Below are 18192 nucleotides of genomic sequence, written 5' to 3'. Positions count from 1 at the left end.
GGGTCTCGAGTCGGGGGGGGGAGGTAGCGGGTCTCGGGGCGGGGCGGGGGAGCGGGGGTCGGGTCGGGTCGGGGCGAGCGGGCGTCGGGTCGGGGGGGGGGGGAAGAGAGCGGGTCTCGGGTCGGGGCGGGAGAGCGGGTGTCAGGTCTCGGGTCGGGGGCGGGTGTCGGGTAGGGGCGGGGAGTGGGGGTCGGGGTGGGCGGGAGCGGGTGTCAGGTCTTGTCGGGGGCGGGGAGCAGGAGCTGGTCGTGGGAGGAGCCTCATTCACGCAGCCCCAGTGAGGCCATTCAGCCAGGGCTAGGGGCTGCGTGCTTCGGGCCCCTCCCACACAGTTCGGCGCCTGGAGCTACTGCACTTGCGTGCCGACTGTAGTCCGCATGTGCAGAGGTCCCGGCACTGTTTTTAGCGCCGGGACCTGGCTCCGCCCCCCCACAGCTCGTGCTGGCTGCGCCGAGTGCCACAGGACTTGTAAGTAGGTGGAGAATACCGAGAATTTTTTTAGGCGCCGTTTTAGGCGCGAAAAACGGGCGCCCGTTTTTTTTCTTGTGGAAACTTGGGCCCCATAAGTGTAGCATGCTACAGGATCACATTCGCTCTAATTCTATTTTTGATTGCTTCAGATTTGTGACAATGGCCTTTACTCTAATACATACAAATCTATGGAAGGAGGAAAGGCCAGCAGATTGAGCCAAGATATTTTAAACCAGGTGGATGCAGCACCAATCCATGTCATCCTACAATTCCCTCACCACTCAGAAGTACAACCTCTAGAGGATTCAGATTCAAGTTTCTCTCCATCACTCCTATAATCAAAATGGGTTCAGATCCCTTCTAGAGTCTCAAATTCAGCATTAGTAGTGATAAGTGGCTGCTTAATCCACAAGTAAACAATCCTTTGCAAAGGATTGATCCAGTGAAACATCGGTGTAGTTAATGTCCTAACTTTGAAGGATTTCCACTTGATTCTCCCAATTTAAATTTATCGCAACTTTTACATAAACTTGCAGCAAAAAAAGCTCAATTATAGCTCCTTTCAGTTTGCTAAAATCAGTTGTTTAACTAAGTCTTAACCCAGTGGTATCATTCTGGAAATTTCCACTTGTGTTTATCCTATACATATTGTTGTGATTTGATGTCTTTTGTGAGGTACACTGACCAACTTCAAATATGTTTTTTTCCTGCTTTCACTAAGAGTACAAAAGTCTGATCATAAAACCAGGGACCTGCAACAATTACACTCCCTTTTCCCACTAATATTAGTGCCCAGAGAATGATTTAACCAAACACCACCTTCCTTCAACACCATTTCATTTAACTATCAGTTCTCGCTCTACCACTAACCCAACCCAGTTGCTATGGTCGTCTCAACACTCAGACCTTATGATTGATAACCAAGCATTGCTCTCAGTCTGCAATCCCTTACACAGCACTGTCATTACCTGTAATACTCAACATTTTGTTGCTCTGCTTCACTTATAATGTGAAAGCTTTACAATACAAATGCACCCAATGAATTTGTGTTAAATCCATGCTGTCGATCTCAGAGCTCCTTTTCTCGCTTACTTTTACCGGTTCTTTTCAGTTTCTGATTCACTTGTAATTTAGCCCGTTTTGTTGTATTGCGGTAGCAACCTGGCTTATATCTCCCCCTAGTGTGTTGATTTCCCATACTAACTGCTTGCAAAGATGGAGCAGTAGAAATGTAGAAATGGGTCGAACATCATACCAACACCTAAAACTGTGGAATTCCATATATGCTCAGGATTGTGTTCTAACAATAATTTAAATATAAGAAAATATAAATATTATATATTTTGATCACTACTATAATGTTTTAGCATCAAAATTTTATCTATTTTCAGATAAAAATTAGCTTGAAGAATCCTGTGATTATTTAACACTGGAGAGTTTTTAAAAATTGGTAATGGTAATGGAAAAGAGTTTCTTAATCCACTAGCAACACACAGAAGGATCTTGCATCCATGGGTCAGTACAGCACAGATGCTGACTGCCTCTGAGAACTGCAGGAGATCCAAGGAATCCAATGCAGCAAAGTAGAAGCAAATAAGACAGAGCTTAATTTGAATGTACTTCTGTAATGACAGTCCACCCTGCTTTGAGCCTCCTTGTGAGATCCACTTCTCACTGGTATATAGTAAATGTTAGAAGCAGAAGTTTTGCAAATGTTAATCTTGAAACAAACTAAATTTGACTTCTGGACATTTTCCAGACCATGCCATTTAATAGAAAAAACAGGAAGTCAAAATCTCAATGACATTCCAACAGAATATCAGGTTCTCCTTCGCAGGTATTTTTCCTGAGCTGTGTTCCTCAGTGTTAATTGCTGAATTAACCTCCAGTGACATGACTGAAATTAGGGAGTCACGTTTGGGCCTCTTAGTTGTATTTGAGAACAGAGCTCAGATTTGGCATTTCTTCAGCTGCAACATTCCATGAAGCCTTCAAATCATCCCCCAAAAATCCACTTAAATAGACAACCTGGTAGGATACCAGAACAATACCAAATTATAATACAAGTTGAAAAGAAAATAAACTTCTTTCCACAGGGGATCAACTAGTAAATTATAAAATAGCTTTTTACAATAGAGCTGAAGGAAGCTTCAGACACAGATTTGCCCAAGCATTACTTGTGTCACCTGAATGCATAATTTCTGCCATCTCACAGAGCGCTGATATCAAGAGTTACAACAGAGTTTAAATCATTTACAAGCAATAAATAGCAAAAACGATTTCAATCAAAGAACCATGAGTATATGTTAAAGATCCTTACTTTAGCAGTAGCGTCAATCTCTTTCTGCCTCTTCTCATTGACGACATCATCGGCTTTGTCCTTTTCAAATTCTTTCTGACAGCGATTTAGCAACAACTTGCGAAAATTTACTGAGGCACCTGGCTTATCTGACATCGGGACCTTCAGCTGTGGATGGAATTGGAAATGAGTATCACAACATCCAGCGCCAAGAGATCACCGTATAAAACTAAGGCCGTCTCACTCTCTTTATGCAACTGGTTTTTACTATTATATTCAGCAAAATTATTGAGTGGCAAAATCCTGTCTTTAAAAAAAAAAACTGATTACTCGTTCACCCATCACTTCTGTGCTCGCTGATCTACATCAGCTCCCGGTTATGCAGCGTCTCGATTTAAAAATTCTCATCCTTGTTTTTAAATCCCTCCATGGCCTCGCCCCTCCCTATCTCTAATCTCCTACAGCACCACAACCCTCCGAGATATCTGTGCTGCTCTAATTCTGGGCTCTTGAGTATCCCTGATTTTAATTGCACCACAATTGGTGGACGTGCCTTTAGCTGCCAAGACCCTAAGCTTTGGAATTCCCTCCCTAAACCTCACCGCCTCGCTTTCATTCTTTAAGATGCTCCTTAAAACCTACCTCTTTGACCAAGCTAATAATTCCTTATGTGGCTTGGTGTCAAATTAGGCTATACACCGCTCCTGTGAAGTGCCTTGGGATGTTTTACTACATTAAAGGTGCACATAGATACAAGTTATTGCTGCTGTTACTGATATCGGGGTATGGATGATGTAGACAGACAAATATACAGCAATTTGTGGAAACTTTAAGTAGCGTTATTTCCAAAGACTGGCCATTATTTCTGTACTCCTCCGATGCTCATGTTAACATTGTCCAGTACAGAAAATACAGATCAATACGAGCTTACATTCTAACTTTCTTTGCATCACACAACAAGCAAAATTGAAATTTCAGTCCTCAGTAGAAAACAGCCTGTAATTAAAATGGTTCCCAGCTATTGAGAAACTTTCCACCTTTGATTTTGTAAAATTCAGGGCATCTCATTGTGGATAGACTGCAATCGGTCAATGTTGAGTACCCCAAGTCTGATTTATCACTCATTACATAACTGAATTGGTTTCTTCTTGCTCAGATACACAATCTTCAGTTATCTGTATTGTAAGAAAGCAGGAGCATGGCTCTGCTCACCAGTACCCAGTTATTCTTTTTTTAAAGTAAAGAACCAGAAAAGTAAGAATTTTGGCAACATTAAAAATGAATTGAAAAAATAATATTGCAACCTAGAATAGCCAACAACCAAAAGGAAATGCAGGTTTTCCATTTTAAAAGTGGTCTGCGTTTCTAAAATGTACATGCTTGATGTTAGTTGACCTACCATTGTGAGACAGCGACACATGTTGGCATATGCTACTGAGAAATTAGGCTCATCAATAGCTTTCTCGAATACCAAGTCAATAACTCCCTTCAGCCTCTCCTCCGTATCAATTGTCAGCTCCTGAACCTGCTTCATCAACTGTTGAAACATTTGTGGCGTGAGCTTGTTCAGGATGCTTCTCACTCGTCGGAATAGTTCCTGCATTGAGTATAAAAGATCAGCAGGTCAATAACAAAAACAAACTGGGAGGGGAAGTTTAGACTATTATAAAGTATTCATTCAACAAAATAATAGCATTCATTCTGACCTCATTAACATGCCTGAATCGTAATGCTTTACAATGTAGTAACAAAGAAGATAATATACTAAATAATTTACTGATGTGCTGCTGAAGCTTTACCCCACACAGAGAAACACTACACTGTACAGCCCATTGTATATTGACAGTATTCTAATGAAAATCGATTCAGAATTACAGGACACAAAATCCAGGCACGGCTGTTTAGAACTACACGATCCTCTTATATTTAAAGTGACAATTCTTCAAGTATTGGCTTCCAACTTTATTGCTAATGAATTGCCCCCAAATCCTACTGGATATGCCTTCAGGGCCTGTCACAATAAGGTTTAATTTTCCTTCACCAATAGCACACCCTGGCCACATGGGGAGTATGAAAAGCAGAAAATAAACAAAATATGTATCAGTATATATACATACAAGATAGTTGGCAGTGAGCTTAAGACTGTAATTTAGTCTATGGATCTCTCATGACATCATGCATGCCACTTAATTGAATTATCGATTCACAACTCAATGCCACATACATTTTACTTCCAATTGAAATAACTGGAGTTTGGGCAAACAATGCTAAATTTAAAAACAAATTGTTCACAAAATATTATTTTACCTACGTTTCTCCAAAGAAGTTGCATATAAATAGGATATTTCAATAACTCTACTGGGAAAGAGGGGAGAGAGGGAGAAAAAAGGAAACAAACCTAAGGACACTATCCATTTAAGAAATGTGTGCCCTGAATGGTGTAGTATCGTCTCCACCCACCATCCCTGTACACGTGTGTAGAGGTTGGGGGGGGGGGGGGGGGGGGGGGGGGAGGAGATGAGGAGGAGAAAGAGGAGCAGGTTGATTGAATGAGACATTTACATGAACCACTGCATTGTATTCATGAGCAACTGGAGTGATCTTCTGTACAATGCCAATCCAAATGCTTTTGTGGAGTGTTTTAGTTATCAGCTACCTGGAACTCAACTGAAACTGAGATTCATTACTGATGCTCAGCTGAATTGGTAATTTCAGTCACTAAATTTCCCTTGCATGTTGTTAAATTAACCTACATCTGTCCAGAGATGCACTTTTCCTCTTGAGCTTCAGAGGAGCCATTTCCATTAGTTACCTGTTAGCCAGAATTTGAGAATGCACTCCCACAGAAACACAGAATTAGCAGAACATGGCACAGGAAGATTTTGAAATGAATTTCTTTTTTCAATACAATATGCCAAAGAGAAAAAAAAAATCTATTGACTGTAAATAACCGAATGATTAACTGGACTGAACGAGTTAGCTTCCTCTTCAGAGATATTATGAATAAAATAATTGTTATTTATACAAGTTGGTTATTTAAAAATCTGTTAGAAGCAAGGTGCCACAGTTCCCCCAGTGGCTGAAGGAGTTTATCCAGTCAGGCGCTGGCCCATATGTGGGACTTCAGTTATGTGGAGAGTCTGGGATTGCTCTCCTTAGAGCAGAGAAGGTTAAGGGGAGATTTGATAGGTGTTCAAAATCATGAAGGGTTTTGACAGAGTAAATGAGAGACTGCTTCCAGTGGCAGAAGGGTTGGTAACCAGAGGACAGAGATTTAAGGTAATTGGCAAAAGAACCAGAGGCGGCAAGAGGAACATTATTTTTACGCAGCGAGTCATGATCGAGAATGCACAGCTTGAAAGGGTGGTAGAAGCAGACTCAATAGTAACTTTAGAAAATGAATTGGTTAAATATTTGAAAGGAAAAATTTGCAGGGCAACAGGATTAATTGGATCGTTCTTTCAAAGAGCTGGCACAGGCCTGATGGGCCTCCTTCTCTGCTGCATCACTACAATATATGCTGAATTAACTGCCAATCAATATCCAATGCAAAACCCTACCATCATGACTCGCACATGAATAATGGTTCTTTGGATAAGGCTGTGGAACTGTACCTCTGCAGGGAGTCAACATCTTCAATCGAGGTGGAAGAAATGGTGTGTTACACCCAAGAGGCCAATCTCCTTGTGCTAGCCAATACTGGTCTGGTTACCAGGACTGTCAGTTTAACTTGCTTGCCTCAATTGGGTGAGTTTCAGCAGTACTTTGCTTGTCTGTCAGATGGAGCACCACATGAAAGAGCAAATCCAGCATCATAGCGATAGGTGGGGGAAGGGGGAGGAAACACTGTCTGGCATCACTGTTTTTGAACCCAAGCATTCCTACCTTTTAATACCTTTGAAACATGGCAAACTTGAAGTACTGAGAAAACATTTTTGGTTAAATCTTTCTCCAAGATACACAATACAACCTCACCAATCTTTATTAAAAAAAGGGCACTAAGAGCTGCACTGGAGGAGAACGACTTGGCCCTACAACACTTGCCTAAAGATAGACACATTCCTGATTACCAATGGGACAGGGATTCCAAAAGGAAATACATTAAAAAACATCCAACAAGGTTTTGAATCCAGATCAGATTAACATTTCCAGAGCTCAGTAAGCAGTGTAATAAAACATAGAAACATAGAAAATAGGTGCAGGAGCAGGCCATTCAGCCCTTCTAGCCTGCACCGCCATTCAATGAGTTCATGGCTGAACATGAAACTTCAGTACCCACTTCCTGCTTTCTCGCCATACCCCTTGATCCCCCGAGTAGTAAGGACTTCATCTAACTCCCTTTTGAATATATTTAGTGAATTGGCCTCAACTACTTTCTGTGGTAGAGAATTCCACAGGTTCACCACTCTCGGTGAAGAAGTTTCTCCTCATCTCGGTCCTAAATGGCTTACCCCTTATCCTTAGACTGTGACCCCTGGTTCTGGACTTCCCCAACATTGGGAACATTCTTCCTGCATCCAACCTGTCCAAACCCGTCAGAATTTTAAACGTTTCTATGAGGAATTGAGGAACCTTGAACATAATAAATAGGAGGTGTAGGCCATAGTCACTTGAGCCTTCTCCCCCATTCAATAAGATCATGGCCGTTCTTCTACCTCAACTCCACTTTCCCGCCCTATCCCTCGATTCCCTTAGTGTCCAATAATCTATCAATCTCAGCCTTAAATATACTCAATGACTGAGCATCCACAGCCCTCGGGTAGAGAATTCCAGAGATTCACTACTCCCCCCACCCACCTGAGTGAAGAAATTTCTCATCTCAGTCCTAGATGGACGACCCCTTATTTTGAGACTGTGACTGTTCTCGACTCTCCAGCCAGGGGAACAGCTTCTCAGCATGTTTCAATGAAATCACACCTCATTCTTCTAAACTCCAGAGAATATAGGCTCGTTCTACTCAATCTCTCCTAAGACAATCCTCTAATTCCAGGAAAACAGATGAAAGGAAACAAATGATTAAAAAAACACATCTTTTTAAAAAGGCCTATATGCTTCAGAAAATTCAAGTCAAATTAATTAAATAGATGCAACAATTTCTGGAAATTCCACTCAATTAGACACAGTTTACCAATTTAGGCTTAAAATGTGCAAAACACATTTGAGCAGATTTTTTGTTGGTCTAACCTGTGTTTTTGTCAGGTCAGAATCATCAGAGACTTCTTCTCGTTTTAATGTGGGTTTCCATGCATTCTCGGACTTCTTCAGCTGGATATCATCATTTACACTTAATGATAATGCAATAATCTTCCTGGGCTCCCTCCTTTGTCCATGCTGTGACCTTCTTGGTCCAACATTCAGCACCTATGTAAGTAATATTAGTTGTTAATATACAGTAGCATTTGAAAGGCCTTTTGTACAATAATAGACATCAGTGTTGATACTGCACTATAACTGGGAAACAGTTTAGGAAAAAAAACAGAATTGCAGAATTCAATATCTAGAACATCTGTAAAAATCCGAGAAACCACGCAATAAAAATGGAATTTGATTTTGTACACATGATCTAATTAGTTGATGTAAACTCCATCTTTTGTAATTGTGATTTCATTCATATCGATCATTTTGCATTGGGTTAAAGATTTTGTTAAACCGTATCATGAGTAAAAGTTTGATAAAAGAGTTCACATTAATCACTTTTAATCACACAGGAGCATTAGGAACAAGAGTAGTGCATTCAGCCCCTAGAACCGACTCCGCCATTCAATTAGATCATGGCTGATCTGTAACTCAACTCCATATCTGCAACTCACTCGAAGTGAAAACCGTGAAAGGAAGTGTTGGATGCCAACGAAGCAGTACATAAGAGGGGGATGGACCTAATTGAAGGAGGTATCAGTGGCTGCGGAACCTTCGACGATTACCAAAAAAAATCCAAAGGACAGCAGGTAGGTGATTTGTTGGTGAGTATTTCCCCTCTCTTTTCTCACTAACTAGGACTGTGGTTTAAACTAGGTGCAGGAAACTATAAAGTACTGTATTACACTTATAGCTTAACTAGTTAAACGAATTAATATATCTAGAAATAATCATTGAATAAAGACTTTAATTAAATAAATGAAGTAAGTCTAGATTAAGATATGGCAGAGCAGGCGGTGTATATGGACTGCAGTATGTGGGAGTTTGTGGACAGCGAGACTGTCCCGAGCAAACACGTCTGCAGGAGATGTTTCCATCTTTAATCTCTCCGGCTCAGATTCATTGAACAGGAAACATTCCAGATTTCTAAACATCTTCCGATTTAAAATTACATTACCTATGTCCAAGCTACACTACTACCCTTGAAAACAGCACAATATTTATTTACATTGCCTGAGGACAGTGACTCATGATAGGTGACAGCAGCATGCTGGCACCTCAATCTACTGACCATTCTTGATATACAGGTTCAGATCAAGTGTAAGCAAGATATTTGACTGGGGTGGGGTCTCATGCACACACTCACCTACTCCTGTTATTTGGCGTATCTGCCTCCAGGTATCACTGGATAGCAATCAGGAAGGGGAATACTTTTGGCTGGCTTTCCCCCATTCTTACCCAAGCATGTGAAGGCCAATTATAATGCATTCATAACAATCTTGATATTAGCATAGACGAGGCATCAAGCCTATGACTTCTCTGAACTGTATGGCTGTAGCACACCATGTGGTAATTTACCAACTCAATCATTGGACTTCCATTTTGACCTTCCAAGTGTACAACTTGTTCTGGAAATAACTCAAAAAGAATGGGATCTAACTCTATCAGCTAATCTGTTAGAATAGGTTTTCCTTTGTGAGGTTTGCTTTCTGAACACAGGTGGATTTTAAAATCTATTCAGACCAGGCATTTGTCATTTGTTACGGTACACATCATGGTCACCAGGTGAAGAGACAGTAGGGGATGACAAAACTCATTAACCATAAGATTTCATCAGCTTCTACCATTTAGATCTCATTGTGCTGATTGTGGTTTAACATAATCAGCCCTTCCAGGACTGAGCAGCACATATCCTCTACGCTGACCCAAATAGCAATATTGGTTAGAGTTAGAAATGAGAGTGCAGCCTCTGTAGAGTTTTTTCCCCAATGCAGTGAGAATCAGTTGCAATACTTGATTTTATAAATGATGACAATATAACAGATGAGTATAAGATACAGAATGAATCCCCTAGTTAACCTGTCTCACTGCTGTCAAATTGCAAGTAAATACTTAAGATGTAGATTAACAGTCAAGTCAGTAAACACTACTCTTGAAACTTAGAGGACTCCTTAGATTCATGCATTGTAATGCATTATCTTTTAAAACCCAAATAAGGGTATGGAACACGTCACATTTAGGTCTTGGATATCTGACTAGATAGGATTTAATGTAGCAATAATGCAAAAATTAGGTCATAGCAGCGTGAAATTGTGATACTTAAGCACACAATTTATTTTCCATCAATTAAAAAGTAAAATGGTGAAGAGGAAACGACTTACAACTTCAGCTAGCTCATGCAAAAATCTAATAAGCAGCTGTAATTTAAAAACACTGGTCTGGGGAGGGGATAACTGGTATTTTTTTTATGGGGTAAGTCAGTGATCTGCTGCTTGTAGGGAATGTGGGCCTACAACAGATGTCTCAGCTGGCAGTGTGGAATTAGCCCTTATACTTTTTGCTCATCACAATGAAACATTTAAATTATCAAAATTTAGAACCCATGTTATTTTCTGAATAACCTCAAACAAGTTCCAGAAATTACAATGGCCAATGCATTCTAACCACACTTGCAGGAGGTAAATTATATTCTTAAAGGGCAAGGGAAAGAAAAACTAGCAGAGTCAAGTCACAAGACTCGATAATTGCATATTTATTATATATCAAAAATGGTAAAAACATTCCATTTCAAAATGCATTCAAAATCACAATACAAACTGTCATAGGATGTTTACATTAGATTGATCCACAATACCTGTAGGTTGCACTGTGAGAGGGTTTCAGTGTTGAAGTTTTAGCTAATGTTAAGAATTGTAGTCACCCCCTTCTGCTATTTTATACTGTATTGAGAATTGGAGGCAGTTCCACACCTTGACCATTGGGTGGCTATGCACCATCTGTAATATCAGCAGGGTTTTACTTTGGATTGTTTAAGTAGTATTGATGCAATTTATTTAAATCTTGATGTTTCAATACTTTAATTAATTTTACATCAATACTCAGGGTCTTAAACTCCCTGGGCCATCTGTTAAATGCAATTGTTTGACCAACACTGCTGGTGGGATTGAGGAAAGAATCGTGCTCAGTATAAGCCAGGTTCATGGCTGCACCCAACCTTGAGGCAGGAGAGACGGAGAATGTTGGTGACTGCTTGCACTGGGGGAGTGCGGTTGCAAAGTTGATAAGAAATTCTCCGGGGTGGCGAGCTGACTATTGGGTAAGCGACATTAATGTTCCCGACGCAGCCAGTATGAGTGTGAAGATCAGAGACAGATAAAAACGATCAAAAATGGATGGAAAGCAAGGACATTCGGTGTGACTACAATTCAGCCTTTTACTTGAAGAGCAAGGGGCCCGGGAATTAGGCTGGAATGAGCAGTGTTGGGAAAACCATTGTAGTTAATAGGTGGGCCAGGGAGATTCAGACCCTGGGTCCTAATGTAAAAGCTTTGATTATTAAGACATCAAGATTGAAATAGATTGCATTAATATTAATGTTTACCAATTCAAAGAAAGAAAAACTCTGCTGATATTGTAGATGATGCACAACCACTGCTTGCAGCCTTGGAGGGCTAGTTCCTTTCATGGATAACCCAGGACGTAGTTGTAGATCTTGTGGAATTTTACCATACCAGAAGGCAGTTTTTATTGTCTGTGAAGTGGTATCAGTGAATTTTAGCAGCGCACATTTAGAAATGGCAGACCCATGGAAGATAAAACAATATCCTCTGCATACAACAAGGAGTGTTGTCTTGCCTTCCAAATATACTTTGGTCCAGTTCATATAGTATGGCACAAATCTTGTCTCATCGCTGTTCACTTCTAATTATAATGAATGAGATGAAGGAATAGTCCAGTTTTAAAATACACCGGAATGCATATTTGGAAGAATTTAGAGGACTGGCAGCTCATCATACCAGATTAAATACAGTTGACTGCCTACTTGTGCTTGGTGATGACTGATCCCTACTCATAACCAATGCCAGCAAAAAGATTGCAAGAATTTTAGCTGACAAGAATGCGAAGTTTCAAAAAGAAGGTACGTGAGTTTACAAAGGATCTGAATTAAATCCCAAGGAAAGGTTCATGTAAAATGAGTTCGGTTAAATATCTAGGCTTATCTCATATAAAGGGATGTTCACAAGAGAACCTTTTGAGATAGAGCGAGACCGCGAAGGAATCCTGATGGAACTCTGTTTGCTGGATCCAAATTCTGAATGCCTACCAAATAAATTCCTTGCATTTATGATTTGTATGTCTTATTAGTAGAAGGCTTGTGATTCATTAACATTTTCATAACACACATAATGAGCCTTTGGCTTTGGGGCCGTCTCTCTCCATAGTCAGGCTATTAAAAGAAATCTCTGCTGGCTCCAGATGGAGACACTGACCCTTTCTGGAGAGTGAAATTAGCTTTGTATTGTTTAGTGCCAGAATGGCAAAGAACCAAGATTTGAGTAAGTGGTTACTAGCATCACCGTTCTAATCTTCATTTCCACTTCTTGTAATATGCTAGGAATTAGAGGAATACAACGAGACAATGTGTCCCCACAAAAATGGGACATTTAACGACCATGGCTCCTTGAGTAATGTCGTAGTTTTATGTTTACATACACACTGTTTAGTCTCTGTGCAACTTGGAAAGGTGTGGCCAATCAGCATGAAGCTCTTATTTGTGTCAAGGGCTTAAACTGTCTATGGAGAAATATATCAACTAGTTGCAATCTAGAGCTATACAGTCTGCCAGAGTTTACTGTACTGCTTGAAGTCCAATCCTGTTTAAATGTCCCTTAGATTTTGCTAGAATCTACATGTAAGCCCCTCAGTCTATCAGCAACACAAGCATTAGCAATACAAAAATGCTGGCAAAGATTGGAATCTGAATGGATTTGTGAAAGGGAAATCATGCTTGACAAATCTTCTGGAATTTTTTGAGGATGTTTCCAGTAGAGTGGATAAGGGAGAACCAGTTGATGTGGTATATTTGGACTTTCAGAAGGCGTTCGACAAGGTCCCACACAAGAGATTGATGTGCAAAGTTAGAGCACATGGGATTGGGGGTAGTGTACTGACATGGATTGAGAACTGGTTGTCAGACAGGAAGCAAAGAGTAAGAGTAAATGGGTACTTTTCAGAATGGCAGGCAGTGACTAGTGGGGTACCGCAAGGTTCTGTGCTGGGGCCCCAGCTGTTTACACTGTACATTAATGATTTAGATGAGGGGATTAAATGTAGTATCTCCAAATTTGCGGATGACACTAAGTTGGGTGGCAGTGTGAGCTGCGAGGAGGATGCTGTGAGGTTGCAGAGCGACTTGGATAGGTTAGGTGAGTGGGCAAATGCATGGCAGATGAAGTATAATGTGGATAAATGTGAGGTTATCCACTTTGGTGGTAAAAACAGAGAGACAGACTATTATCTGAATGGTGACAGATTAGGAAAAGGGGAGGTGCAAAGAGACCTGGGTGTCATGGTACATCAGTCATTGAAGGTTGGCATGCAGGTGCAGCAGGCGGTTAAGAAAGCAAATGGCATGTTGGCCTTCATAGCAAGGGGATTTGAGTACAGGGGCAGGGAGGTGTTGCTACAGTTGTACAGGGCATTGGTGAGGCCACACCTGGAGTATTGTGTACAGTTTTGGTCTCCTAACCTGAGGAAGGACATTCTTGCTATTGAGGGAGTGCAGCGAAGGTTCACCAGACTGATTCCCGGGATGGCGGGACTGACCTATCAAGAAAGACTGGATCAACTGGGCTTGTATTCACTGGAGTTCAGAAGAATGAGAGGGGACCTCATAGAAACATTTAAAATTCTGACGGGGTTCGACAGGTTAGATGCAGGAAGAATGTTCCCAATGTTGGGGAAGTCCAGAACCAGAGGTCACAGTCTAAGGATAAGGGGTAAGCCATTTAGGACCGAGATGCGGAGGAACTTCTTCACCCAGAGTGGTGAACCTGTGGAATTCTCTACCACAGAAAGTTGTTGAGGCCAATTCACTAAATATATTCAAAAAGGAGTTAGATGAGGTCCTTACTACTAGGGGGATCAAGGGGTATGGCGAGAAAGCAGGAATGGGGTACTGAAGTTGAATGTTCAGCCATGAACTCATTGAATGGCGGTGCAGGCTAGAAGGGCCGAATGGCCTACTCCTGCACCTATTTTCTATGTTTCTATGAACTCGAAGCACATTTGGCCCTTTAGACCTATTTTAATACCAGGGTCAAAGCCTGCTAGCTGTGACACCAGTTTAAAGACAATTGGTCAAGGTGGTTTAACTACTGTCACTATTAGAAAAGACCAGCTTAATCAAGTTTGCAGATAATGTTCCATGGAGAACTGTGGCCCCTCAGAGTTGACGCATCACCCAGTACATTACCAAATCTTGTGAGTTTTATTATTGCAGATCCAGGAAAATAAAAATTGAAGTTTTTTTGGAAACCCACAACAGAAGTAAAGTCTACTGGAACTTCCTCAATGTCGTCAATGCTTACTTCAACTTTTAAAATGGCTTCAAGTGAAGGGTTCTCCATCTGAGATGATGGGACAAAAAAGGAATGGAATGGCAGTGTAGCAGTCAAGGGAAGGCACTTGCATAATGTGTGGAATGGTAGTGTTACATAAGAAATATGAGTAGTAGTAGTAGGCCATTCGGCCCCTCGAGCCTGCACCACCATTCAATAAGATCGTGGCTGATCCTCTACCTCAACTCCACTTTCTTGCACTACCCCCATATCCCTCGATTCCCTTAATATCCAAAAATCTATTGATCTCCGTCTTGTCTATACTCAACACTGAGCCTCCACAGCCCCCTGGGATAGAGAATTCCAAAGATTCACCATCCTCCGAGTGAAGAAGTTTCTCATCACAGTCCTAAATGGCCGACCCCTTATTCTGAGACTGTTGATCCCTGGTTCTAGACTCTCCAGCCAGAAGAAATATTCTCCCTGCATTTACCCTATCAAGCCCTATAAGAATTTTGTATTTTTCAATGCGATCACCTCTCATTCTTCTAAACTCTACAGAATATAGGCGTATTGTACTCAATCTCTCCTCAGAGGACAATCCCCTCCCCCTCCCCCACCCCAGGAACCTTTGATTCACTCCCTCTATGGCAAGTATATCCTTCCTTGGGTAAGGAGACCAAAACTGTACACAATGCTCCAGGTGCAGTCTCACCAGGGCCCAATATAATTGCAGTAAGACGTCTTTACGCTTATACTCAAATCCTCTTGTAATAAAGGCCAACATACCATTTGCTTTCGAAAATTTCTCCTGTTTCAGCCTGTAAGAGACCCAACATTTACTTTCGCTAATCTTTTCCTTTTTACATACCTATATAAGCTTTTACAGTCCGTTTTTATGTCTTTCGCTAGTTTACTCTCATAGTCTATTTTCCCTTTATCAATTTCTTGATCCTCCTTTGCTGAATTCTAAAATCCTCCCAATCCTCAGGCTTACTGCTCTTTCTGGCAACATTATAAGCTTCTTCTTTTGATCGAATACTATCTTTAACTTCTCTCGTTAGCTACGATTGGACCACTTTTCCTGTGAGGTTTTTGTGCTTTAAAGTTTGTTGTAAATTATGTATTAATTCTTTAAATGCTATCCATTGCTTGTCTACTGCCATACCGTTTAATGTAGTTTCCCAATCTACCTTAGCCAACTCGCCCCTCATACCTACGTAGTTTGCTTTGTTTAGATTTAAGACCCTAGCTTCGGATTGAACTAAATCACTTTCAAACTTAATATAAAATTCTAGCTTATTGTGGTGACTCTTCCCTAAAGGTCCCTCAATACCAGTTCTCTCAACCCCTTCACGGTCTCTAAATTGTCAGACTGTTTGTCCGACATGCAGAGCAGATGCAAGGTAGTTCCAGGCAAGGGGGTCAAAATCAGAGGGAGTTTACAACAGACTGCTCTCCACTGGCAGATGACTGGGAGTAGGTTACTTGTGTGCTCAGTCAGGAAACAGTATTTTCTGTGGGACACAACTTAGAATAAAAAAGATTCAGCCTATATATGAAGTTGCTGCTGCATTCAATTAAATATTTGTTCCCATTTTGTTTTCCTCAATCTCATTAGATCAGTGCATTGGTGTGGGGCGAAAATAATTGAATTCTCCACGGTTTGTTGCACTACAGATATGCTTAATTAGTGGCAGTTCCTTTACATTTTGCATCTGTATAAACCTTATGAATATGTGTAAATGTATATCTCAAACAAAATCATAGCAATACTCAATGAAGACAACGTAATCCCAGCAACAGTGTTTAAGAAAGAGAATCTGCTTTAAGACAAACAGGACTTACTGCTCCCGTTCGTCCACTTTGCGACTGCCTTCCAAAATCTGCATAAGATGGCGTGAAGTCTGGGCCGGCCCGGGACAGCATTCGTGAGGTGTCCAAAGGTCTTGTTATTTGTTTGGTTTGGTTAATCTGAAAATAAAAAAAACCTTGTTATTGCACCAGGTTAAGGCATTATACGTGATGGGCGTCAGATACAAGATAAACCAGCTGATGTCTCGACAACTTGAGGGGGTATACTACCTTTAAAGGTAGAATAGGTCAGTGGTAATCAGAATTTTTTTTATAGAAAAACACTGATCCAATATTATGTAATGTTCATGGAAACGCACAGGGCACATTAAGCTAGAACCAAAACTTCATAATTTGAGTGTAAATAGATATGAAGCCTAGTTTAAATGTGTTATTTACAGTTGCTTTATAAAAGCTACAAGAGTACATAGGCAAATTTAAAGGCAGCTCTACTCTAAATTGAAGACTTACTGATGAAAAGTAGAGACTCTTCTCGAGCCTTTTATTTCACATTTCTGCTCATTACCATGGGACTAATAAAAACAAATTTTTACCTTAATGCACTGTGTTCTGCATCTCTTGCTTCATTAGAATAAACAGCGGCACGACAAATTCCAAATTTGGTCCCATTTTGTACAACTTAGTTTTTGATTTTATTCAGTATCTTTCAGACTAAAGTCAAGGTGCTGCACGAAGCCAGATTTCAGTTCAAATATAGGTTGTGTAAAAAGATTAACCAGTGAATTAAATTTCTTCAATGGGATCAAGAGCAGAACTCGATAACAGTGTACACATATTTGTCCATGATAAAAGTGCATAACCTACAGTGGCTCGAAACTGGAAAACTGACTACAGCATTCAGGAGCACCACCCCTAAAAACAAATCCAAACCTTTGTTTCTCTTAGCTTCACCTTTCCCCTTCCCATTTGTCATTTTCTGTGTGTTCATTCTTAAGTTTTTTTCTTAATTAATTTTTGAAATTGAATCCTTAACATAAGATTAAACCATTACAGCAATTAATTGCCATATTGCTGCTAGTGTTGTCTCCACAAAATCCTGCAAATTCATTGGCAGGATAAGCGCACCAACGTCAGTGTTCTCTCTCAGGCCATCCCAAGCATCTAGGCACTGACCACGCTCGATCAGCTTTGATGGGTGGGTCACATTGTCCGCATGCCCGATACTAGACTCCCGAAGCAAGCACTCCACTAGGAGTTACGTCACAGCAGGCGAGCCCCAGGTGGGCAGAGAAAACACTTCAAGGACACCTTCAAAGCATCCATGAAAAAATGTAACATCCCCACAGACTCTTGGGAATCCCTGGCCCAAAACCGCTCAAAGTGGAGGAGAAGCATCCAAGAAGGCCCTGAACACTTCGAGTCTCTTCGCCGAGAGCACGCGGAAGCCAAGCACAAACAGCGGAAGGAACGCACGACAACCCAAGTGCCCCACCCACCCGTCCTTCCAACCACCGTCTGCCCCACCTGTGACAGAGACTGTAGGTCCCGCATTGGTCTCATCAGTCATCCGAGAACTCATTTTAATGTGGAAGCAAGTCATCCTCGACTCCAGAGAACTGCCTAAGTAGTAGTAGAAGGTATGACATGGTGTTCAAACGACTTGTGTACCTAACTAGACATAAATTGATATGCTACAAGATTATGTCCATTTGGTTATTTGAACCTAGTATCACACCTCCTCTATAGAGTATACTCTATTTCTGTGGTTCTCAAACTGTCGAGCACATAACCTGCCTGGGCAGGGGTGTGGCATTCGTAGACAAAGAAACACAACTTCAGAGTTGAACGAATGATGTGGTCACTAATTGATCAAGATCAACAGGAAATCTAACATGCAGCCTACAGAAATAT

General features: G+C 41.0%; 1 protein-coding gene across 23 annotated transcripts in view; it reads right to left on the bottom strand.

Moving 5' to 3' along the window:
* Nucleotides 1-18192, bottom strand: part of LOC139228773 (eukaryotic translation initiation factor 4 gamma 3-like) — a 335585-nt gene that overhangs the window by 89146 nt on the left and 228247 nt on the right. For all 23 annotated transcript variants that reach the window (XM_070860122.1, XM_070860138.1, XM_070860130.1 and 20 more), the window contains 4 exons: nucleotides 16315-16440; nucleotides 7955-8131; nucleotides 4170-4367; nucleotides 2792-2938 (listed from right to left, as the gene is read on the bottom strand). In XM_070860122.1, the coding sequence (XP_070716223.1) occupies nucleotides 2792-2938; nucleotides 4170-4367; nucleotides 7955-8131; nucleotides 16315-16440 (648 nt within the window). The remainder of the gene's footprint in view (nucleotides 1-2791; nucleotides 2939-4169; nucleotides 4368-7954; nucleotides 8132-16314; nucleotides 16441-18192) is intronic.

Source organism: Pristiophorus japonicus, chromosome 18 (genome assembly GCF_044704955.1).
Source record: "Pristiophorus japonicus isolate sPriJap1 chromosome 18, sPriJap1.hap1, whole genome shotgun sequence".
Classification (NCBI taxonomy): Eukaryota; Metazoa; Chordata; class Chondrichthyes; family Pristiophoridae; genus Pristiophorus; species Pristiophorus japonicus.
The sequence above is the reverse complement of the archived record's forward strand: the minus strand, read 5'-3'. Positions and strand labels throughout refer to the sequence as shown.